Source organism: Bos indicus, chromosome 4, assembly GCF_029378745.1.
Source record: "Bos indicus isolate NIAB-ARS_2022 breed Sahiwal x Tharparkar chromosome 4, NIAB-ARS_B.indTharparkar_mat_pri_1.0, whole genome shotgun sequence".
Classification (NCBI taxonomy): domain Eukaryota; kingdom Metazoa; phylum Chordata; class Mammalia; order Artiodactyla; family Bovidae; genus Bos; species Bos indicus.
This window is the reverse complement of record NC_091763.1, coordinates 105419153-105443582: the sequence shown is the minus strand read 5'-3', so window position 1 is coordinate 105443582 and position 24430 is coordinate 105419153. Positions and strand designations below refer to the sequence as shown.

Sequence of the window (24430 nt, the reverse complement as noted above, 5' to 3'; positions counted from 1 at the left end):
AACCCAGGTCTCCCACATTGCAGGCAGATTCTTTACCAGCTGAGCCACAAGGAAAGCCCAAGAATACTGGATTGGGTAGCCTATCCCTTCTCCAGAGGATCTTCCTGACCCAGGAATTGAACCGGGGTCTCCTGCATTGTAGGTGGATTCTTTACCAACTGAGCTATGAGGGAAGCCCAAATACAACAAGGATATTACTTAAATAGAAAATCTATTAGATGACAGAATGAAACAATAATAGATTTAGAGTCCCTTTAAACCTTAGATATTCTGTGCAATGAGGCCATGGACAGGTATATCTCCATGTATATATATGTATGGAATCTATAATAACTCTAATAAAGAACTTAATGATAAGAAATTTACAAACATGAGGAAATGTTGAATATTGTACATATACATACATACTCATAGGATTCTAAAGTTATCTTTCACAAAAAAACTTTAAGAACAATGTCCATATCAGATATCAATATCTTTTTGGGAAAAAAATGAAATTGGCAAACTAAAGGAAACATTCAAGAGCTAATGTATCATAAAAAAAAGTTATTTATTGAAACAAGAAAATTCACACTTGAAACTAGTTTTGTAGGCCTACAAACAAGTGTGTGGGGTGGGCAGGCAGGAGGGGGTAGCAAAGAGGGGATGAGAAGAGATGAAATGAGGTGATGTCAAGGGATCTCCCTAAACCATGTTAGGGGTCATTCTACGGTCAGTAGGGAACTACTCAAGAGTTTTAAGGAAGAAACTAATGCTCTCACCTACATTTTAGGAAAGATGTCTGAGTACAACAATGTTAAGTGGAGCGATAGTAGGCAGGCACACGCATTAGTTCAAGTGAGTCAAGATTATGGCATGGAGTAGGGTGGCAGCAGTGAGAATGGAAAGGCATGGATGGATTGAAGAGATTTGGGAGAGCAGGATGAACTTTGGGATCGAGTGGTCAGAAAAAGAGAAAAAAAAATCAAACTGAAAGGCAGAGCTGTCTCCCAAAAGGAGGAAAACTGGCAGAAGACTGAATTTGAAAGGCTAGCGGAATAAGAAGTTTAGCTTGACAGGCTACATTTCAGGAGCCGAGAGGAGGTGCAAACAGTGGTTTCCAGGAAGCAGTTGTGTATGCAGGACCAGAGCTCTTGGCTACAGATACCAATGTGAGGTTCATCAACAGGCAGCAGACCCCCGTGCCAGCTTCTCCAGAAAATCTGCTTTTCTGCTCTCAGTCCTCACATCCCCAGACAAACTCCCTTCCTGGCCCAGAATCTTTCCAAAAGAACTAGGAAAAACAACCTGACAGTAAAGTCTCTCTCTTTCTTAAATGTTTAACCTCTATTTAACTAATCCCACCCCCACCACTACCACACAATTGTGCTCGACTCACATGCTAGTAAAGTAATGCTCAAAACTCTCCAAGCCAGGCTTCAGCAATACATGAACCATGAACTTCCAGATGTTCAAGCTGCTTTTAGAAAAGCCAGAGGAACCTGAGACCAAATTGCCAACATCTGCTGGATCATCAAAAAAGCAAGAGAGTTCCAGAAAAACATCTATTTCTGCTTTATTGACTATGCCAAAGCCTTTGACTATGTGGATCACAATAAACTGTGGAAAATTCTGAAAGAGATGGGCATACCAGACCACCTGACCCGCCTCTTGAGAAACCTATATGCAGGTCAGGAAGCAACAGTTAGAACTGGACATGGAACAACAAACAGATTGGTTCCAAATAGGAAAAGGAGTACATCAAGGCTCCATATTGTCACCCTGCTTATTTAACTTATATGCAGAGTACATCATGAGAAACACTAGGCTGGAAGAAGTATAAGCTAGAATCAAGATTGCTGGGAGAAATATCAATAACCTCAGATATGCAGACGACATGACACTTATGGCAGAAAGTGAAGAAGAACTAAAGAACCTCTTGATGAAGTGAAAGAGGAGAGTGAAAAAGTTGGCTTTTAAAGCTCAACATTCAGAAAACTAAGATCATGGCATCTGGTCCCATCACTTCATGGGAAATAGATGGGGAAACAGTGGAAACAGTGTCAGGCTTCATTTTTTGGGGCTCCAAAATCACTGCAGATGGTGATTGTAGCCATGAAATTAAAAGACACTTACTCCTTGGAAGGAAAGTTATGACCAACCTAGGCAGCATATTAAAAAGTAGAGACATTACTTTGCCAACAAAAGTCCATCTAGTCAAGGCTGTGGTTTTTCCAGTAGACATGTATGGATATGAGAGTTGAACTGTGAAGAAAGCTGAGCGCCAAAGAAGTGATGCTTTTGAACTGTGGTGTTGGAGAAGATTCTTGAGAGTTCCTTGGACTGCAAGGAGATCCAACCAGTCCATCCTAAAGGAGATCAGTCCTAGGTGTTCACTGGAAGGACTGATGCTGAAGCTGAAACTCCAGTACTTTGGCCACCTCATGTGAAGAGTTGACTCACTGAAAAAGACCCTGATGCTGGGAGGGATTGGGGCAGGAGGAGAAGGGGACGACAGAGGATGAGATAGCTGGATGGCATCACCGACTCAATGGACATGAGTTTGGGTAAACTTCGGGAGTTGGTGATGGACAGGGAGGCCTGGCGTGCTGCAATTCATGGGGTTGCAAAGACTCAGACACGACTGAGCGACTGAACTGAACTGAACCCCCACCACAGAAAACCTTCCACAACTCCATCCTGTCCAGGAATCTCAAGTGTATTTCATAAACGAGCCCTAATCCCAGTGTGGCTCTGTGTTCATTGTGAGGTTTAGGAAAGTATGTGCCATGTTAACTTTTTAAAACGTATTGGTTTTTGGTGGTGCAGGGTCTTCATTGCAACGCGCAGACTATCTCCAGTTGTGGCAAGCAGGGGATACTCTTTCTTGTAGTGTCCGGGCTTCTAACTGAAGTGGCTTCTCTTGTCGCGGAGCACAGGCTCCAGGCACACAGGCTTCCGTAGTTGCGGCTTGCGGGCTCTAGAGCTCAGGTTCAGTAGTTGTGGTGCAGGGGCTCTGCTGCACCAAGGCATGTGGGATCTTCCCAGAACAGGGATTGACCCTGTCTCCCCTGCACTGGCAGGCAGATTCTTAACCACTGGACCACGAGAGAAGTTCCCATGTTAACTCTTCATTCCACACTTCAGGAAATTTGTGTGAGGGACTGTATAATTTTCCAGGATTCATGAATGCTGGCTGATGAGCTGAAGCCTGGAGGATGTGGCTAAAAAGTGGTGGGTATCCAGTAATAAAATATAGATACTGTATTTCTAGTCTTTCCAGTCATGTGTGATTTTGAGAAAATCATTTTAATTCTTTGTTTCAGCCCTGTCACTACAGATCAGGAGAAAAGAAAGAATGATACCAGCCCTGACTCATCTTTCCAGGGTTGTTGTGACACTGGAATGAGACTATGAGTTTAGGAAACCTTCAGGGGTAAGAATGATACAAAGCTTACTTAAGTTTGTATCTCAGCTTTTGATATAAAACCTGATATAAAATCACCACTAACAAAGTCTGTAAAGAACTTCGCTCAGTGGCTGGGATGCAGTAAATGCTCACAAAATGTTGGCTATTAGCAACCAGGCTCTTTGTGTTCCCAATTATCCAAGGATGACACGGCAGTCTATTATTGGCTGACCAATCTTTTCATTAGGTAAGAAGCACTTAGAAGTCCTGCCAACCATTCAGTAGATCCTAGATCTAATGTAATCTAGACTATAAATCATTCCCTGACTGTCAAAATGACTGCTCAATGAATGCTTTACATTTCCCTATTTCCTTAGCTCAGACCTGCTGATCACAACAACCAGGCCAAGCTATGACAGCTGCTGTTGCTAAGTTACTTCAGTCGTGTCCAACTCTGTGTGACCCCATGGACGGCAGCCCACCAGGCTCCCCCATCCCTGGGATTCTCCAGGCAGCTATGACGGCGGAGTGATGAAATAGTGAACCCAGGGAAAGGTGAAGCCAATGTAATAAAGAGGGGAGGGGCTGAAGAAAAGTATAAGTAGCTGTGATGAGGCTCAGAGAAAATCTGGGCACACTGTCTTCCTGAACTAAGGTGCAGAATACTGTCCCCCACAGCCCTGGCCTGAAAAACTCCAAGGGGACATAAGTCCTAAGCCTGGAGTTCCCTTTCCCACAGACAGCTGAACTGCTTTTAGGCAGATGGGCTTTTAGGGACAGTAAATTGAGGGACTTGGGTCCTGAAGTCCAGTCACGAAGCTTCCTTGTCTCTCCATGAGAGGCATAGTCCCCCACCTTCCGTGGAACAGAAGGGCCTCCATCTGCCTATTGGAGCCCTCTTCCCCTGTACTGTTCATGCCCAGAGCTGCTTTTCAACCCTCCTGCCTAATCATACCCACTGGTTCTACTAGGTGTTCCAGAGAAACTACTGAACTGAGAGCTCCATACTCTGTTGATCTTCTGCACCTCACAAGGGAAGACTATGAAGTTTACCTTCTGCTTGACTGTCCTTGCTGGTATGTATCCAGGACTTTCTACTCTGTCGTATAAGGCACAGGTTAATACAGAACGGAGGAGGGCAGATGCAGGATGTGGGGATGGCACAAAAGAGAGTCAAGAGAAACTGTCAGGAGCAGCACTGGGGATCCCCCCTCAGACTCTAGCCAAAGGCTCTCTGGACAGGCTGAGAAGCCCAGTGCTAAGCTTGGGCTTCTTGTTCCACACTTGGAGAGTTCCACACTCAACACTCAACAGTGAGTGTTCCACCTTGGTTATTCCAAAATACAGGCTTCATCACACAGGGGCAAGTCTCAGTGTAGTCACAAGGACAGAGAACTCATTTTGATGACTGATATGCTGGGAGGGACTCAAGGCAGGAGGAGAAGGGGACGACAGAGGATGAGATGGCTGGATGGCATCACTGACTCGATGGACGTGAGTCTGAGTGAACTCCAGGAGTTGGTGATGGACAGGGAGGCCTGGCGTGCTGCGATTCATGGGGTCGCAAAGAGTCGGACACGACTGAGCGACTGAACTGAACTGAACTGAACTGATGCCTCCCTGTTGCAAAAGCTTAGAGACTCAGAATGCGGGGAATGGAGAAGATGGGAACAAAAGATCAAATGCAAGGACCCTCCATCTGTACTCCCTGACTATGTGAAGCTCTTCTGAATTCACCAGAGCGGCCTTTCCCACCACACCCTGACTACCTAGGTTGTTGCATCACAAATTAGCTGTGTGACCTTGGACAAGTTAATTAATCTATCTGGGCTTCAGTTTCTACAGTCAAAATGGGGATATTCCTACCTACATTATAGAGTCATTGTGAAGATTTAGGACAAGGGTGCAATGGCTGTTGTCCTTATTAATACCCCACCCTTTTTTCCTTGGGGTTTCTAACAGTGTGAGTCCACAGAAAAGGGTGTGGTGAGGTACAGGCCTGGGCTTGGAAAGGATTCACATAAGAACCAAGGGCAGCTGAAACAAAAACAATATTTCTGATATTAGAATCAGCCTTCCTCCTCTTTCTTCTCTCTTTTTTAAAAAATTCATTTATAAAAGCACTGCACAGTCATACTAGAAAATTGAGAAATATTAAAAAGTATAAAAAATAAACAGCTTTCATAGTCCCACCTCAGTCAACACATGCTAATGCACTTTTTGAATTTATTCCCAGGCTTTATTTTATTTATTTTAATGGCTTATTTTTGTTTCTTTACTTGTTCTTAGATAATTGGATTACTAGATTAAATGCACATTTTTATTATTTTTTAACTGAAAGGTTATTAGTATTCCTTTGCTGTTTAATATTCTTTATAAATGCAGTTTTAATATATATGCTGTTCCATTTGTTCACACTCCTTTGTATTTCAATATCCAAGATTACTGTATTGGACATTCGTATTTCAAACATTTACCTATTATAAGAAAGAAAGAAAGTGAAGTACCTCAGTCGTGTCCGACTCTTTGCAACCCTGTAGCCTACCAGGCTCCTCCATCCATGGGATTCTCCAGGCAAGAACACTGGAGTGGGTTGCCATTTCCTTCTCCAGGGGATCTTCCCAACCCAGGGATCAAACCCAGTCTCCCACATTGCAGGCAGATTCTTTACCAGCTGAGCCACAAGGGAAGCCCAAGAATTACCTATTATAAATAGTGTTAAAATGAGCACATTTACTAATAATCTTGATCTACATCTGATTATTTCTTTAGAATCAAGAATTCTTGGGGTTGTAATTATTAGGTCAAAGGTGACAAACCATTTACAATTCTTGATGCTCATTTTTAAATTGCTTTTGAAGCAGACAGAATCAATTCCCACTCCTATAAGTAGTAAATGAGAGTCTTTCTCATTTTACTTTCTTAGGCTGAATATTGTTAACATTGGACAAAAATGATTATTAAAACTATTAGATAAAACGGTATGTCATTTTCATGTACATTTTGATTTTTTAATGTCAAGTACCTTCACATTTCCTGCCCAACTGATTACTACTTTAAAATTGTCCATATTTCCATTCAGCCAAGAAGCTGTCGACTGTTCTAAGAACTTCTAAGAACTTCTCATATCTATTCCTCAGGGACATTTTTCTCTGCTCACTCATCTGTGCAGAAAGATGACCCTTCCCCCTATTTGGTCTACCTCAAGTCTCACTTCAACCCCTGTGTGGGCGTCCTCATCAAAAGCAACTGGGTGCTGGCCCCTGCTCACTGCTACTTACCGTGAGTGTTGACCATCCTCATCCACTCTACTCACTCTGCATTGGTGATTCTCAAACAGGGGCAACGTTCCCCCCAGGGTACATGTGGCAAAGGAAGACATTCTTGGTTGTCACAATAGAGTGAGGGCTGCGGGGAGGGCTGTGTTAACGGCATCTGCCTGGTGAACGCCAGGGCAAGGATGCTGCTTAATATCCTACGCTGCACACAGCAGCCCCCCACAACACAGCCATCCAGCCCTGCACGTCAACAGGGCTGCTGGGGGGCCTCCTCAGTCTCCCATAAGTCTTTCCAAGGTTTTTTTACTGGCAATATGAGTTTTGTCAGTTAAGGAACCAGCAGACAACTGATGGTGCACTCAGATTTTATTAAATTGAGAAGAATTGATAAAAAAGAACTAATGACAAAGGTATGGTCTAGTTACAGGGAAAACATAGACAACAGTTCAATTCCTCTGGGGTTCAGTATTAGAAAGATGCACTTACTACTCCCAGACCTAAAGGGGCAGGGGGAGAATGATTTTAAGCGGGGAGAGGAAAAGAGTCAGTGAGAGAGAAAGAGACAGCACTGTGTACAGAGACAGCCTGATAGTGGTCCTAACCTTTGATCAGGAGACGGTCGACAGCCACAACCCTGCAGCAACCCAACGGGGCACGGCAGGTGGCAGGATAAACTTGCCAACCTCTCCCTTCTCCTTCATGTTCCTTTCTGGTGCTTCTTATCAGCCAAATACCAATCAAATGCCAAAGGACAAGAAAGCACATGGACTTAATCCACCTATTTCACCTTCCAAAGTACAGAGATGGATGAAATAGAGTTGTAAGGAGATTTGATAAAGCAAACAGGAGCTGTCCAACACTCAAGTCACCTCATTCTCTTCCCGACACCAGAATGGAAATGCCCAGATAGGCTGGAGCTGGAAAGGAGGGGAAATAATATTTCTAGACCATGCATTCTTTTCTCTCCCACTACATGAAAACAGAGAAGTGAAAGGCTCCACCACTTAACTGTGTGATCATGGGTGAATACTCTCATGTGCCTCCATTCCTTCATCTGTAACACAGGGATTCTGTTTTGAATCCCTGCTTTGTTGTGAGTAGTAAATGGGGGAATCCAGGATTCAGACAAAGCTCTTGGCAAAGCGCCTGGCCCACTGTAACATCAGCTTTGATGATGATACCAACAGTAACGATGATGGTGACTTCCAACCCCTTGTCCCTCCAGAAATCTGAAGGTGATGCTGGGAAATCTCAGGATCAGAATCAGAGATGGGACAGAGCAGACAATTAACCCTATCCAGATTATTCGCTACTGGAACCATAGTCATACTGCGCCCCAAGATGACCTCATGCTCATTAGGCTGGCTAAGCCCGCCATCCTCAACGAAAAAGTCCAGCCCATTGCCCTCGCCACCAGCACCGCCAAGCCAGGCACCATCTGCATGCTTTCCGGTTTGGACTGGAGCCAAAACAACAATGGTGAGTGCACCTGCCCCCGAACATCAGGTCATGAGTTATATCTGATGAGACAGGCCGGGGAGGAGCCCCATGTCTGTGTAACTGAGAGCGGAGGAGGGTGGGGTGGAGACCAAGGGGGAAGTACTGTCTGAGGGGTCTGGCAAAAGAGACCCTCTCAGAAGTCCAGACTCCTCCTTTCCCAGGCTGTCTAAAGCTCCGCTGCTTCTTCAGAGCTTTGGCAGATGGAGCTACCAGGCCACCTGACTCAGCACAGAGGCCACGCCTCCTGATTGTCAGAGGCACAGTTCACATTAAAAAGGCTCCGCTTTCCCGTACTGGCTCACTTCTCTTGTTGAGGACACCTGAGAACTTGAGTCAGGTCACCTCTTATTCCTCCAAGAACAGACACAGAGTAGAAAGAAAATGCTGCTTTTTAAAGAGACATAAAGGCCATTTCAAAATCTTCAAGATTAACCCTCATAACCATGCACAAAATCACGTCTTCTTTCTTCCTCATTATTTTGTTCAGTTCAGTTCAGTCACTCAGTCATGTTTGACTCTTTGCGACCCCATGGACTGCTACATGCCAGGCCTCCCTATCTATCACCATCTCCCCGAGCTTGCTCAAACCCATGTCCATTGAGTTGGTGATGCCATCCAATCATCTCATCCGCTGTCATCCCCTTCTCCTCCTGCCCTCAATCTTTCCCAGCATCAGGGTCTTTTCAAATGAGTCAGCTCTTCACATCAGGTGGCTCAAGTATTGTTCAGACAGACACAAAACATCAGTTGAAACAGAAGCTGGGGATTGGAGAGCTAAATGACATTTGTGAACAGGAAGGTTTCTTTTATCCCTGTCTTCCCTCAGGCAGACACCCTGATTTAAGGCAGAACCTGGAGGCCCCCGTGATGTCCGACACAGCCTGCCAGGAAACCGAACAAGGAAAAAGCCACAGAAACTCCATATGTGTTAAATTTCTAAAAGTGTTCAGTCGAATTTTTGGGGTAATCTTTTCTCTCTATCCAATTTTCATTCATTTGGATATGTCTAGTTAACTATTTAATCACGGTATTTAAAAAATAGAAAGCCGACAACTTCACAAATTTTTGAGAATTTGGTAAGGCTGCAGCAAAGCCTCCCATTATCTTCAGTAAAGAGCCCTCATTAGAGACGTCTGTATTCATTAAGGGGCATCAAGCAACACCTAGAGTTAATAATTGGTTTTTTTTTCTCATAGCTGCAACTGAAAATGGGTAGCGCTTAAAAAAAATAATTCAAATACTGCACAAATTGAAATAGGCTTCATCAGTTCAAGTAAATGGAGTTTGACTCATTTTAAATGTGAGTTCTAGAAAGGCTTTTCTCTGACTTTCTCAACATCACACAAGGCTAGTTATGACAAAGTTAGATGAATGAATCAAGCTTCCAGTCTGCGGACTCTTATCTTGATGCAGCATGCTACCTCCAGGCAGGGTGCGTCCACACGGGGACTAGAGAGCGCCTATAAGGAGATTTGACCACATCTGTCTGCCTCCCTCTCTCTGTGCGATGATACCTTCTAGGAGCTGGCCGTTGCTACTGTCATCTGCAAAAACAAGCTGCAGGGGATCGAGGTTGGACACTTCATGGGAGGGGATGTGGGCATCTACACCAACGTTCAGAAATACGTCAGCTGGATTGAGAGCACCACTAAAGACAAATGAGACGTGTTTCTCCCTAAGTGTCCCAGAAGCTCCACCATGGACGATACCAACCACGAACAACTTACCCCAGGTTCAAAATAAAATGTCCAAATAGAAATATTTGGATTTACCACACCAGTATCTTGTGTTTTCTCATTTGTATCTCTGCACATATCCCATAATGAGCTGAAGAACCAAGAACGAAACGTGAAATAAGATAATAGGGTTATACCTATTATCTCATTTAAAGCTTATAACCAACCCTCGAAGTTGTCTTTTCTTCCCACTTTACAAATGGGAAAACTGAGACAAAGAGAAGTTACTTAACATTATCTATAGGTGGTAGTTTATCAGAGCCTGAAATGGAACCCCAAAACGCCGGATTCTTAGCCTTGAAATTATAGGCAAGTCCATAGCATTACAACAGATACTGGCTTCTGTTCCCTGCTACCTCTCTCCTTTGCTTTTTGCTTCTCTTCTTTTCACAGCTATTTGTAAGGCCTCAAGAGGCAGGTCAGGTTTTCTGGTATTCCCATCTCTTTCAGAATTTTCCACAGTTTATTGTGATCCACACAGTCAAAGGCTTTGGCATAGTCAATAAAGCAGAAATAGATGTTTTTCTGGAACTCTCTTGCTTTTTTGATGATCCAGTGGATGTTGGCAATTTGATCTCTGGTTCCTCTGCCTTTTCTAAAACCAGCTTGAACGTCTGGAAGTTCATGGGATCACGTATTGCTGAAGCCTGGCTTGGAGAATTTTGAGCATTACTTTACTAGTGTGTCAGAGAAGGCAATGGCACCCCACTCCAGTACTTTTGCCTGGAAAATCCCGTAGACGGAGGAGCCTAGTAAGCTGCAGTCCATGGGGTCGCTAAAGTCGGATACGACTGAGCAACTTCACTTTCACTTTTCACTTTTATGCATTGGAGAAAGAAATGGCAACCCACTCCAGTGTTCTTGCCTGGAGAATCCCAGGGACGGGGGAGCCTGGTGGGCTGCTGTCTATGGGGTCACACAGAGTCGGACATGACTGAAGTGACTTAGCAGCAGCAGCAGCAGCAGCTTACTAGCGTGTGAGATAAGTGCAATTGTGTGGTAGTTTGAGCTTTCTTTGGCATTGCCTTTCTTTGGGATTGGAATGAAAACTGACCTTTTCCAGTCCTCTGGCCACTGCTGAGTTTTCTAAATTTGCTGACATATTGCGTGCAGCACTTTCACAGCATCATCTTTCAGGATTTGAAATAACTCCACTGGAATTCCATCACCTCCACTAGCTTTGTTCATAGTGATGCTTCCTAAGGCCCACTTGACTTCACATTCCAGGATGTCTGGCGCTGAGTGATCACACCATCGTGATTATCTGGGTCGTGAAGATCTTTTTTGTATAGTTCTGTGTATTCTTGCCACCTCTTCTTAATATCTTCTGCTTCTGTTAGGTCCATACCATTTCTGTCCTTTATTGAGCCCATCTTTGCATGAAATGTTCCCTTGGTATCTCTGATTTTCTTGAAGAGTTCTCTAGTCTTTCCCATTCTATTGTTTTCCTCTATTTCTTTGCACTGATCACTAAGGAAAGGCTTTCTTATCTCTCCTTGCTATTCTTTGGAACTCTGCATTCAAATGGGTATATCTTTCCTTTTCTCCTTTGCTTTGGCTTCTCTTCCTTTCACAACTATTTGTAAGGCCTCCTCAGACAGCCATTTTGCTTTTTTGAATTTCTTTTCCTTGGGGATGGTCTTGATCCCTGTACAGTGTCACGAACCTCCATCCATAGTTCATCAGGCACTCTGTCTATCTGATCTTACTACTTCTCTCTGCCTCCACTGCTACCACTCTGGTAAACCTGGAGTATTGCAGTATCTCCCATTTTTGCCTTACTAAATTCAACCTATTCTCAATACAACTTCTTTTAAAACATAAGTCAAGCTCTGTCACTTGTCTCTGCTAAATACTCTCCAATGGTCCCCTCAGTCAGAATAAACAAAAAATGTGTACACTGGACTATAAAGGCCCTAAAACCATGGGCCCCCCCCCCACTCCGCCCCTTTGACCTCATCACCCACACCTACTCCAGCCACACTAGCCTCCCTGCTCTCCCTTGAACACATTAGACACTTTTTTACTCAAAACTTTCACACTTTTCCCAGATTCCTGAATGGCTACTTCCCTCACTCCCTAAAATCTTTGTTTAAATATTTTCTGGACTTCCCTGGTGGCACAGTAGATAAGAATCTGCCTGCCAACATAGGGGACATGGGTTTGCTCTGTGGTCTGGGAAGATTCCGCATGCCTTGGAGCAACTAAGCCCATGCACCACAACTATTGAGCCTGCGTTATACAGTCCAAGAGCTCCAACTATGGAGCCTGCGTGCTACATCTACTGAAGCCTGCCCACCCCAGAGGCTGTGCTCTGCAACAAGAGAAGCCACCGCAATGAGAAGCCTGCACACTGTAATAGAGCAGCCCCTTCTCATCGCATCTAGAAAAAGCCCCTACACAGCAACTAAGAGCCAGAGCAGTCAAAAGTAAATAAATAAATACATTTTTTAAAAGCATACAGGGATTTCCCTGGTGGTTCAGTGGCTAAGACTCCATGCCCCCAATACAGGGGCCCTGAGTTCAATCCCTGGTCAGGGAACTAGATCTCACATGCTACAACTACGACCCAGTGCAGTCAAATAAGTAAATTAAATAAACATTTGTCTAAATAATAATGAATATCTTCTTAGTAAAGTCTTGTCTGACTACCCTATCTAAAATTAGGACCCCACTTCTGGTGCATGTTCATCTTCCACAAGAATTTGGCAATGCATATGATAAACCTGAGAACTATGCATATGCATATTCTCTGATGTCTACCTTTAGAGTCTTACAAGGATGTTCACTGTAACACCGTAGAGAGCAAAACACTAGTAGGGTGGGGGGCCACAGAGTGTGGCTCATTTTTTAAAAGGCAGTACAATCATACACAATAATATGTGTGGTCATTCAATAATATCTACTATTCTAAACACTGAAGACATAGGAGAAAATCAAAGATTTCTGTCCTCATAGAGCATACATTCCGGAGAAGGCAATGGCACCCCACTCCAGTACTCTTGCCTAGAAAATCCCATGGATGGAGGAGCCTGGTAGGCTGCAGTCCATGGGGTCGCTAGAGTTGGACACGACTGAGCGACTTCCCTTTCACTTTTCACTTTCATGCATTGGAGAAGGAAATGGCAACCCACTCCAGTGTTCTTGCCTGGAGAATCCCAGGGACGGGGGAGCCTGGTGGGCTGCCATCTCTGGGGTCGCACAGAGTCGGACACGACTGAAGCGACTTAGCAGCAGCAGCAGCAGAGTATACATTCTAGTTTAGAGACACAGGTAAATTTTAAAATGTATTATGTCAGGTAAGTACTATGAAAAAAAACTAGAGTAAAACTGGGGAGTACTGAGGTAACATTTTAAAGAGAACATACACTGAGAATTACTCAACAAGTATCCCCAAAACTGGAGTAGGTTCTATGAAATCTTCTTGGAAATGCAGAAAATAGAGTTGAAAGGTGGTTGGGAAAGGTAGTGTCTGCCCTCCTAGAGAAATCATGATTAACACAGAAGAGTCAAAATGCGACGATCAGGAGTGAGGAAGTGAGGATGAGGAATATGTTTATGACAAGTTGTGACAGTAAAGTGTGACAGAATGTGGCTCCTGAGTCTTGAACATACCCGGCAGGCACTGATGCTGACAAACGGGCAGAAGAAGGGAAGAGAATAAGAGATCCATCTAGGGAACATCCAGGACAGGAATCTCAGGAGTAAGGGTTGAATTGGCTACCATTCCTCTGGAGATACTGGGAAAGCCAAAACCAATTTACAAAGCTAGGGGCCTGGGAGTGAAAGATGCTGCCATCAGATAGTCCCCCAACTCTTCTACCAGTTCCTCAGAGATATCCAGTGCTGAGTTACAAAACCTTATTAAAAGAAAGAAAGCCTGAACTGTTGATACCTGATTTTCAAAGTTATATTTTACCTTAAATTCAGGATAAGTTCATCTTAATGATACTATGCTAAGAAAACTACAATGAGATTAATACTCTACTCTTCTTAACCTCTTTTGCACACTTAAAAGACATCATGCCTGAGTCCTATCTCAGAGACTCTAACAGAATTGCTCTTGGGCAAGACTTGGGTATTTGTGATATCTTTTAATCTGCCAAAGTGATTCTCATATGCTGCCAAGACTGAGAACTTGAAACTAACTTTTACCATGAAGCATGTACTATCTAAATCTTTCCCAGGATTTTATAGAACACTAGAGGCTACAAAAAAATGGTCTTCTAAAAACTCATGTTTACTGATTGCTTCATACTGCTAATATAGAAACACATTAACTCTTAGATATTGACCTTATATATGGTTACCTTTCTAAATTAACTTATTTCCTAAAATTTTTTAATTGTTTGGATTTTCTATGTAGACAACCATATCTGCTTAAAATAATGATAGTTTTATTATTTTCTAATATTTAAAGTTTTTATTTCTTTAATGTGTTGTTAAGCATATTAATCAGTGGGGTTTTTTTTCATATAGTCACAGACTTAAGCAAAAATTACTGCACTATCTAATTCTAGAACATTTTCATGACCCTGACAGAAACCATATATATCCATAAAGTCACTACCCAATACCTATAGTCCCAGCACCTGGAAACTACTAATTTACTTTCTGTTCTGCAGATCTGCCTATTCTGAACCTTTCATATAAAGGGAACCATAAATCATGAAGTCTTTCTGACAGGCTTCTTTCAGTTAGCATGTTTCCAGGTCCATCTGCGCTGTGCCATGTATCAGTACTTCTTTCCTTCTTACAGCTGAATAATATTCTATTATATGCCTATGTGTGTGCATGTGCACACACACACACATCACACTTTGTTTATGCATTCATCAGGCAACAGACATTTGGGTTGTTTCCACTTCTTGACTAGTATGAACAGTGTTGCTGTGAACATTCATTGGTAAGTTTTTGTGTGGACATATATTCTCATTTCTCTTGGCTATATACCTATGAGAGGAATTGCTGGCTTATATAGTAACTGTATTTAAGGTAGAATGTTGAAGTTTTGAAGCTACTCCACTAGCTCCCACTAAAGGAAAGAACCTCAGCAAAGTTTTCAGCTTTGTTCTTAAAATGCTCATACATTGCTAATGTTTTCTCTTTAATTGAAAGTAAGTTGTCTCCAACAGTTCATTTTGTCTTCAATCTATATGCTTAATTTCTTTGGTCTGTTTCTCCTATTTCCATATTTTTACTGTTTCCTGATACCTTCTCAGAGCGTTCTTTGAGCTCACCTTCCAGTTCATTAATTCACATCAGCTGTATCGATTCTGATGCTTAATGTCACTGTTGAATATGTCATCTAATCTAAAAATACATGTTTCAGAAACCAAAGTGCAATCAGATTTTTCCTCGCCACAAGACCTGTCATCTATGGCAGGTATGACGTAGAATCAACCAAGCAGAGGCTCTTAAGCCAGGATTTTAGACCTTGGTTCTATAATTCAAAGGGACATGTTTACAGAGGCAGTGGCCATATCAAAGACACATGCTGCCAGTTGAAATGTGAATGGTGGTGCCAGCATCAGTCCCTCAAGAATGATTTGGTTGTGTTCTCAGTTGTTTCAACCCCCTTGATTCTCTTTCTGTTACTGATTCTCCAGACTTCCCTTTGGTTCCAAGAGATAGCCAATTCCCTTCCAATAAATTAAATTTATTCTTAAGTCATATCAAGTTGGACACATGAGTTGGGATATGGGGAGAGTACAGGAGAGTTAAAGAACTAATTTATTCCTTCTACATAGTTCAGATTCTGTAGCTACTGTCATAAGTTATGATTTTAAAAAGCAAAGTAAAAAATATATTATTTAAAGTCATAAAAATTAGTGACCAGAAGAATGACAAGTAAATAAAAATAATCAAATATTGGAGAGGGGAATAAATTTGAGGTTAAGTGAGACAATCCCCAAACTTTGATGAATGGGATTCAAAAGTTACAGTTCAAAGTTAACAAACCAAGTAAGAGAGGCAGAATATTTAGTGTTGTGAAAGTCATCACCAGAAGAACGAAGACAAAAGGTAAAATGTGACTACATCTGGGACTAACATCAGGGCATGGAATGGGAAAATGCTGCTGTACATTTTCTACCTTTCTGTACTGCTCACATCTCTTCCTAGCTCCCCTCTAGGCTGCACCATCAGAGATCTCAGTCCATAAGAGAAAGGAAGGTTAGCTGAACCCACACACACACACACACGCACATGCACACGGACCCAGCTGCAGCTCTGAGAATGCAAACTATAAAAGATTTAATTACACAAGATTTAACTCAAGAGCACAGATTTGCCTCCAGATTTGTTTCCTTGGGTAAAACACAAAGTAGCCTCACATCCATCATGAGCTAAATCACACACAGAAGAGGAAGGAAATTCAATCCCAAAAGATGACTGGGAAAATGCAAGTGTTCTGTCCCTGAGAAAAGCAAGTCACAGAAACTTCAGTCCGTCATGATTTTGGATCTTGGCTCCCAAGTATCCCACTAACACCAAATTTGAAATATTAGCTGCTTATTTCACCTGTTTAAAAATACTCAAAAACCTCAGCATGCCACAGACTAATCCCAGCATGAAGTCTCACAAGTATGAACACGAGGAACTTAAGGTTTACTGGAAAAAGCATAAGATTTGAGGTTCAAACATCTGGGACTGTTTTATTAGCTGATGATCTTGAGCAAATCATCACTCCAGCCTGAGTTTTGTCATCTACATAATGGGAAAACAATTACCACTTTCATAGAGTTGCTATTAAAATCAAACGAGATAATAGACTACATATAAGAATACTTGATATAAAGCCCAATACAAATGTTAGGTAATTATCATTATTACAACAATTGGTCACAAAAGACAGCTGTATAGGCATGGCATAATGGAAAATCTATCCTACTACTAAAAATATAGCCAGAGAGAGGTATCTCTCTACTTGAAAAGGATGATTATTATCATTTCCAGAAGACTAATATGGTGCTTGACCTCACACAACTCACAGTGACATCAGTGGAGCTATGCCTCCCTTGAAAGATGACCAACATCCACATGCGCCTAGCACACTCCTCAGCACACAGCTTTGGATAAGGAAAAGATATGTGTTAGAACACGTTAATGGAAGTAGATTAACATGGTTAGTAAGAGATGAAAAAAAATGTAAGTATATCAAGTACTGTTCTTTAGATTACAGAGGGGAAATGTGTTCAAATAAGCGTAAAAAGAAGGCTGAGGAAGTATATACAAAGAATGCGAAGCTAACTCCTTAGGAAAGTAGTGTGATATAAAGAAAGCCTGGGATAGGAGTCAGGAAAGTTAGTTCTGGCTCTCTGAAACTCTGGAACAGCCCATTGCCCTCTCTGGGCCTCATTTTCTCTATAATATATAAAAGGAGTTAAAAGTCTACTTCATACAGCAAATCAACCATTTAGAAATTGTTTATTATAGGCCAGGTAATATTCTAGGCTCCAGGAACCTAAGCAGGAAACAAAAATAGGCACAGTTCCTACTGTCATGGATTTGATGTGCTAGATGATCTCCATTCAACTCCAAGACCCAGCACGCTAAAACTCTGCCTTTAGGCTGCAGAGAGGCCAGAGTGGATGGTCAGGATGGCTAAATGACCAAAGGAAATAGGGTTTGACCTCTGAAGGGAGCAGTGTTCTTTTGGGGAGCAGAAGCAAGTGCCCCTCACTCCCATCTTGCTTCCCCCAGGTCCTGGGCATCAGAACTTAATACCAATTATGGCAGCCAATTGACTTTTATCCTAAAAGGCAGGTCTAGGGCTCAAAGAAACTTCCAGAAATAGAAATATATTTTGTTTTGTTTTTCAGTTAGATAACTAGAGAAATGGGAAAATCCATTGATACTTTTATTAAACTTATCTAAAATGACTAACATTAACAGATAGATGAAATTTCATAAAAATTAATGATCACTATATTAATTGTTCCTAACCTCTATTTCTTTAGAGGTTAGGAAAAACACAACTTACTTATGTAAATTTAAAAGAAATGAATTATTTGTTATATATAAACAGAACATAACACTTCTTTTACCAAACATGAAGCCCCAGGCTTGATTTCTATAATACATGAAAATAATGTACTTCATATTATCAAGAGAGAAATACTACTGATTTTTATTCTGTATTTTCTATTTCCCATTTGTTGATTTAGTGTTAAAGAAGGAAAGTTTTTACTCAGCCATTAAAAAGAGTGAAATATTCACACTATAAAATAGATAATAAGAACCTACTGTATAGCACAGGGAAATCTACTCAATAGTCTATAATGGCTATATGGGAAAAGAATCTGCAAAAAGAGTGGATATGTGAATATGTGTAACTGATTCACTTTGCTATACACCTGACACTAACATAACATTAGAAATCAACTATAGTCCAAAAAAAACATTTTTTCAAGAAGAATGAGGTAACAACATTTGCAGCAACATGGTTGGACCTAAAGAGTGTCGTACTAAGTGGAATAAGTCAGACAGAGAAAGACAAATATATGACACCACTTATAAAAAGTGAAAGTGAAAGTCACTCAGTCATGTCCGACTCTTTGTGACCCCATGGACTATACAACCCATGGAATTCTCCAGGCCAGAATACTGGAATGGGCATCCTTTCCCTTCTCCAGGGGATCTTCCCAACCCAGGGATCAAACCCAGGTCTCCTGCATTGCAGGCAGATTCTTTACCAGCTGAGCCACCACGGAAGCCCAAGAATACTAGAATGGGTAGCCTATCCCTTCTCCAGTGGATTTTCCTGACCCAGGAATCGGACCGGGGTCTCCTGCATTGCAGGTGGATTCTTTACCAGCTGAGCTAGTAAGCAGAATCTAAAAAGAAAAAATTGATACAAACGAACTTATTCACAAAAGGGACACAGACTCAAAGACTTAAGAGAACAAATTTATGGTTACCAGGGGGAGAGACTTTGGGGGAGGGACAGATTGGGAGTTTGGGATTGACATGTACACACTGGTAAATTTAAAACAGATAACCAGCAAGGACCTAATGTATAGCACAAGGAATTCTGCTCAATATTGTGTAATAGCCTAAATGGAAAAGAATTTGAAAGAGAATAGACACATATATATGTATAACTGAATCACTCTGTGTATACCTGAAACTAACACAACATTGTTAATCAACTATACTCCAATATAAAATTTTAAAAAAATTTTTAAAGAAGGAAAAATTTTAAAGTCAGTCCTCTTTGGGAGAGCTATCAAAAAATTATCTCAAAACAGTCTCCTGACCACCCCTCTCTCCAGCTCACAGGCCCTGGGCTCTTCAAGCACATACAGTCTTCCACAGGATTCTCTGACATGCCTGCTTCATCCTGGGGTTCCCCATGATCAGTATGACAGAATGAAGAAAAGGGTAGGTGGCCATGAGTGTCTCAGAGATGAAGACAGTGAAGAGATCTGCAGGAAAAGTCTTGGAGCTGATGGAGAAGGGGCTGGCCAGGATGTAGACCATGTAAAGTACAAGGAAACAGCCCAAGGACTTCAGGACAGTGATATGAGCCTTGGCCTGAGCATCTCTTCTGCCGGCTGTATGGACCTTCATCTTCCTGTAGTGTCTATACAAAGAGAAAGGCATTTAAAGGGCCAGGCAATCCGGAATGAGCCCGAATGTGTCCAATGAAAAATATTTTATTTCTTTTCCAAATTTGTTGCTGTAAATTACTTAACAAATGAAATATGGTAGTCTTATTTTCAGGCAAAACCGCAGTTTCAATGTGTGGAAACAACCTGACAATATACTGAGAATCAGAATAAAGGTTAAATTCTTCATCTGCAAACATAGCAAAAGCCTCTATGACTGCTGTTATTTCAGCTTTTTGAGCTGAAGTTTCCCGTGTTTCTAAAACCTTTTGGTGATTTTTAGTGACTATGGAGGCTTTACCGTTTGCTGACCCATCAGTAAAAACTATCTGAGCATTTGGAATAGGAGATTGTTTACATCTGACAGGGAAAATAACTGGATGTCTGGATATAAAATTCAGCAAAACATGCGAAGGTAAATGATGCAGAATTTGACCACAATAATTTCCTATGGCAATCTGCCAGTCCTCATCAAACATTAGAAGAGCATCAAGTTGTTCTTTATTATATGGAATTACAATTTCTGCTGGTTCTTTACCAAACATTTCAACGCTCCGCTTTCTCCCTTTTAATATCAACGTAGCTATCAGTCCTGGATAAGAAGCCACTACTTTTTTAGCTTGGGCGGGGAGATGGACCCATTCTAGGGGGCCGTTTTGCCACAAAACTCCCGTAGGTGCAGTTGGAGTAGCTAAGCAGAGTAATTGCCAGTTTGTCTGTAAATTAACTCTTTTTACATAGCTATCAGATAAAGCTGCTTCTACTTTGTCTAAAGCTTCTTGAGCTTCAGCAGTTAATTGTCTTTTTGAAGTTGGGTCAGGGACTGGGCCAGTCTTTTCCAGCAATGTTAAGAGACATCTGTTCCTGTGTCTAATAGCCCTGACATTTTATTTTCTTGAATTAAAAGATCTTTTAAAGGCCTTGGAGCTGTAATTCCCTGCACCCAAAAAGCTAGATCACTAAATCTAAATGCTCTGTGGCTCTTAGCTTGAGAAGTCAAGGTTTTTTTCTTGTCTGATAGCTGTGTTACTCTTTTAGATTCAGAGGCAGGTTTAGCTACAGCATTTTCTTCACTATCCCCTTTAAGATGTACTTTTTCTGAATCTGGGGCAGGATCTAAGACATCTCTAATGATATTCCATAAGGAAAAGGCATCGTTAGGCACCTTTTCTGAGCCATGTTCAGCATGGTAAGTTTTTAGCTGTTTTCCTACTTTTTCCCAGACATCTAAGTTAACAGAGCCTTCGTCTGGAAACCAGGGACAGTGCTCTTGTACAAATGAAAAAAATGATTGAATGGCAGATTTTTTAACTTTGATTCCTCTTTTACCTAATAACTGTAAAATTACTCCTATAAAGAGCTGTCTTTCATTTGATTCAGTATTACCCATGTCAGAAAATTAAGTATAGTAAAAGATTTTGCTTTAAGCTATCAAAAGATCAGGCTTTTCTTTGGCCTTTTAACTTCAGAAACTGTTTTCTCTCTCTAAGTCTAACTCTTTAACACTTTCAACACTTCCCACTCCTACTCGCCCTGTCTATCCTACAGGGGGGTCCGCGGCACCCTTGAGTGGGGTCCTAGCCGTCCCGAACACTGGAAGAACAATAGGGCTGATGGCCCAGATTGTTCCGGGGGGAGGAACAGTAGGCTGATGGCTCAAACTGTTCCGAGGGAGGAGCAGTAGGGCTGGTGACCCAAACTGCTCCGCGGGGGAACAAGAGGGCTGCTGACCCAGTTGTTCCGAGAACGGGGAGCAATAGAGCTGATGGCTCTGATTGCTTTGGGGAGCTTACCTTCGAAAGTCCCTGTTCGGGCGCCACCTGCCGGGGACCAGCCCCGGCTGATCCAGGGTATTCGAAGGAGAGACGGCATAGGCGAGGATCAGGATACGATAGCTTCAATTAGGTATTAATTAAAGATATAAAGAGTAATAGAATAAGGATAGCTCAGTAGGAAAATTCAGTGGAGAAAAGAGGCTGAGTAGCTTGGTTTACGCGGGAGACCAATAAAACTTCAAGACAAGAAGTTTGCACCACTTACGTAGGCCGCAGGCGTCCTTCCGTTCTCCCGAAGGAGAGGAGACACTGAGGCCTCCCCGGTCGGATCTTAGAAGCCCAGGCATAATTAGTAAGCATGGTGGGTTCCGCGCTCCAGATGGAGACTCAACCAGAGTGAGAGAGAGAGCGACATGGGGAGACCAGTATTTCGAGAAACTGATCCCAATTCTTTATTTTCCAGAGTCTGTTTTTATACACTAAGATGTTATACAAAAGTCACGTGGGGACAGCAGTCCTGACTTTTATTAAAGTCAGGTGCTTCACACAAATGTATACAGAGGTCTTAGGGGTGTTACATCATCTTCTGGCCAGGGGGGCCTGCTGACAATTTACGACCCTCTCCTTGTGACAGCGGTCAGTCAATCAGGACACTTATTTCTCCAGGGCTGATTATTCTTAAAACAGACGCCACCCAAGTAAAGTTACACTCCTACAGGGTGAGGGTGTAGTGGGTTTTAGTTAAGCAAAGAATTTACTTAGCCTAAGGTCTAACGTGATTAATATCAAAGGTCAATTCTATATATTCATTAATGTGTGTAAGGGCAGGGGATATGGAGACTTAGCAACAAACATTGGCTCAACAAATGAAAAACCCTTCACCAATACAATTTCTAATCAGCCCGTTATACTTATACTAATAGTTTTCTAACTTTTCTAAGGAACCTGTTTTTAGAAGGTTTAAAGCATCTTGTGCCTCTCAAGGTTGGGAGGCTGTGAGCAATCACATGTGGCCGGACAAGCCTGTCAGGCAGGCTAGAGAACCTTCAGAGGAGTTTGTAGGTTAAAACACTCTTGTCACACCCAAGAGTTTTTATTGACTGGAGCTCTAGGTTAACTCCTTCTCCGAAAGAGGTGGTGGGGGACATCCCCCCGTAAAGTCAGAGGTGTAGGTAAGAGCACAAAGTAGTAAAGTAGGCAGGCTCTGGTTATGGGGGTAGATGCTCGAGGAGTTCCAGGGGGACTCCTGAGGCTCGATCCCGCCTTTGCGTATGTCGAGCCTCCTTCCTCATGACCTTTGTCACGGGCGGAGTACCTCACTCTGGCCCCCAACACAAGGACTTCAGGACAGTGATATGAGCCTTGGCCTGAGCATCTCTTCTGCCGGCTGTATGGACCTTCATCTTCCTGTAGTGTCTATACAAAGAGACACAGCAGCCCAGAGGATACAGGAAACATCGTGAAAGGCATTATACTTTCTGTATTGAGCTGTAATATACATATATAGTGCCAGTTTGAAATGGGGAATAAGATGCTGCTGTTTCCTTGGGAAGGACTGGAGAAGTCTAAGCTACCCCTGACTGTAAGTAACAAATGGATCGTGAAGTACACCAGAAAGCACCAGCAACTCTGGTAACAGGCCTTCTGCTTCAGCCACAAAGAGACAGGGTGTTCAACGGTCATGATCTTCCTACAATAGAAGACACTGAGAAAACTCGCAAACCACAGGCTGACCTGGCTTACCAGAACCCTGAAGACACTGAGCCAGTGAAGCCAATGGCTGCTCTGGAAAAGCAGGAACAGACTTGAGTCCACCATAATCAACCATTGTAGAAGCAACCGACAGACCGCCAGGCCCAGGACAATGAGGTTATACGAGGACACCCTGAACGTTCGGAGACATTCTCTGAAACTCCAGACCACAAGAACTCCATTTCCAGTGAGGCCAATGAGAGACTCAGCTACTGCCACCAGCATCAGCAGTCCTAGGATAGAAGAGGGCATGGCTAGGGAAGTCCCTTACTGCTGTCGCAGAAGGTGCTCTGCTTTAGTGCAGATAAGTGTATACAGCTCCTGGCTATACTGAAGATTCCCTGAAGGTGATACCACACTCAAGGCAATTTCTTAGATCACAAAATCTGGATTTGGTCTTACCCTTCTGCAATCTGTTCTCAAGCATAGACTGAACAGCTCTGACCAGGAGCAAAGAGTTCAGAAGTTACAAATCTCTCTGTATTTGCATTCACGTGAATGAACACGGAACAAACCCTGAAACAAGACATTTGAAAGATCACAGACACCAAGTCTCCTTCTCAAGGATATTGGGTTAACATTAGATACTAACATATCATAGAATAAGGGCTTCCCAGGTGGCACTAGTGATAAAGAACCCTCCTGCCAATGCAGGAGACATAAGAGACGTGGGTCTGATCTCTGGGTTGGGAAGATGCCCTGGAGTAGGAAATGGCAACCCACTCCAGTATTCTTGCCTGGAGAATCCCATGCATAGGGCTACAGTCCTATAGGCTACAGTCCATGGGGTCACAATAAGTTGGACACAACTGAAGCAACTTAGCATATATGCACATCAACAAGAGAGACCAAATCAAAACATTCTTAGATTCTATACCATGCCAGATGTGAGCTTATTCATATAAAAAAGAAATTCTATTTTCTTTCTTTAATATAAATTTATTTATTTTAATTGGAGGTTAATTACTTTACAATATTGTATTGGTTTTGCCATACATCAACATGAATCTGCCACAGGTATACACGTGTTCCCCATCCCGAACCCCCCTCCCTCCTCCCTTCCAGTTGCCTGGGGCTGGTGCACTGGGATGACCCAGGATAAATTCTATTTTCATAAAAAGAACTTTGAACATGTAAGAATGAAAGCTGAATAAACTCAGAACTTCAAAATATATTTTATTATTAAAGACAGAATTAGGGGAGTCTGGGAAAAGAAGACAATCAGAGAACCAGAACATATTTCACTTAAGTGGCAAATAATAAAAAAAACATATAGGAGATAGGGTACAGAAACCATTACTATTAATCAGGATCTCTGAGGTCATCTGCCCTTATGATTAATTATCCACACACACCTGACTTAGCGTATATCTCACATCAAAATCTTAAG

General features: G+C 42.3%; 2 protein-coding genes across 2 annotated transcripts; one reads left to right on the top strand and one right to left on the bottom strand.

Moving 5' to 3' along the window:
* Positions 1-4003: 4003 nt before the first annotated feature.
* On the top strand, positions 4004-9955 carry PRSS37 (serine protease 37). The gene is made up of 6 exons (XM_070788276.1): positions 4004-4043; positions 4360-4464; positions 6529-6670; positions 7892-8145; positions 8993-9129; positions 9688-9955. Exons 2-6 carry the CDS (start codon positions 4431-4433, stop codon positions 9826-9828), a joined length of 708 nt encoding a protein of 235 aa, XP_070644377.1. The 5' UTR covers positions 4004-4043; positions 4360-4430; the 3' UTR covers positions 9829-9955.
* A 9217-nt stretch (positions 9956-19172) lies between these two features.
* Positions 19173-23782, bottom strand: TAS2R5 (taste 2 receptor member 5). Its single transcript, XM_070788275.1, has 2 exons — positions 22716-23782; positions 19173-19501 (listed from the first exon to the last, which is right to left on the bottom strand). Exons 1-2 carry the CDS (start codon positions 23290-23292, stop codon positions 19197-19199), a joined length of 882 nt encoding a protein of 293 aa, XP_070644376.1. The 5' UTR covers positions 23293-23782; the 3' UTR covers positions 19173-19196.
* Between the last annotated feature and the right edge of the window lie 648 nt (positions 23783-24430).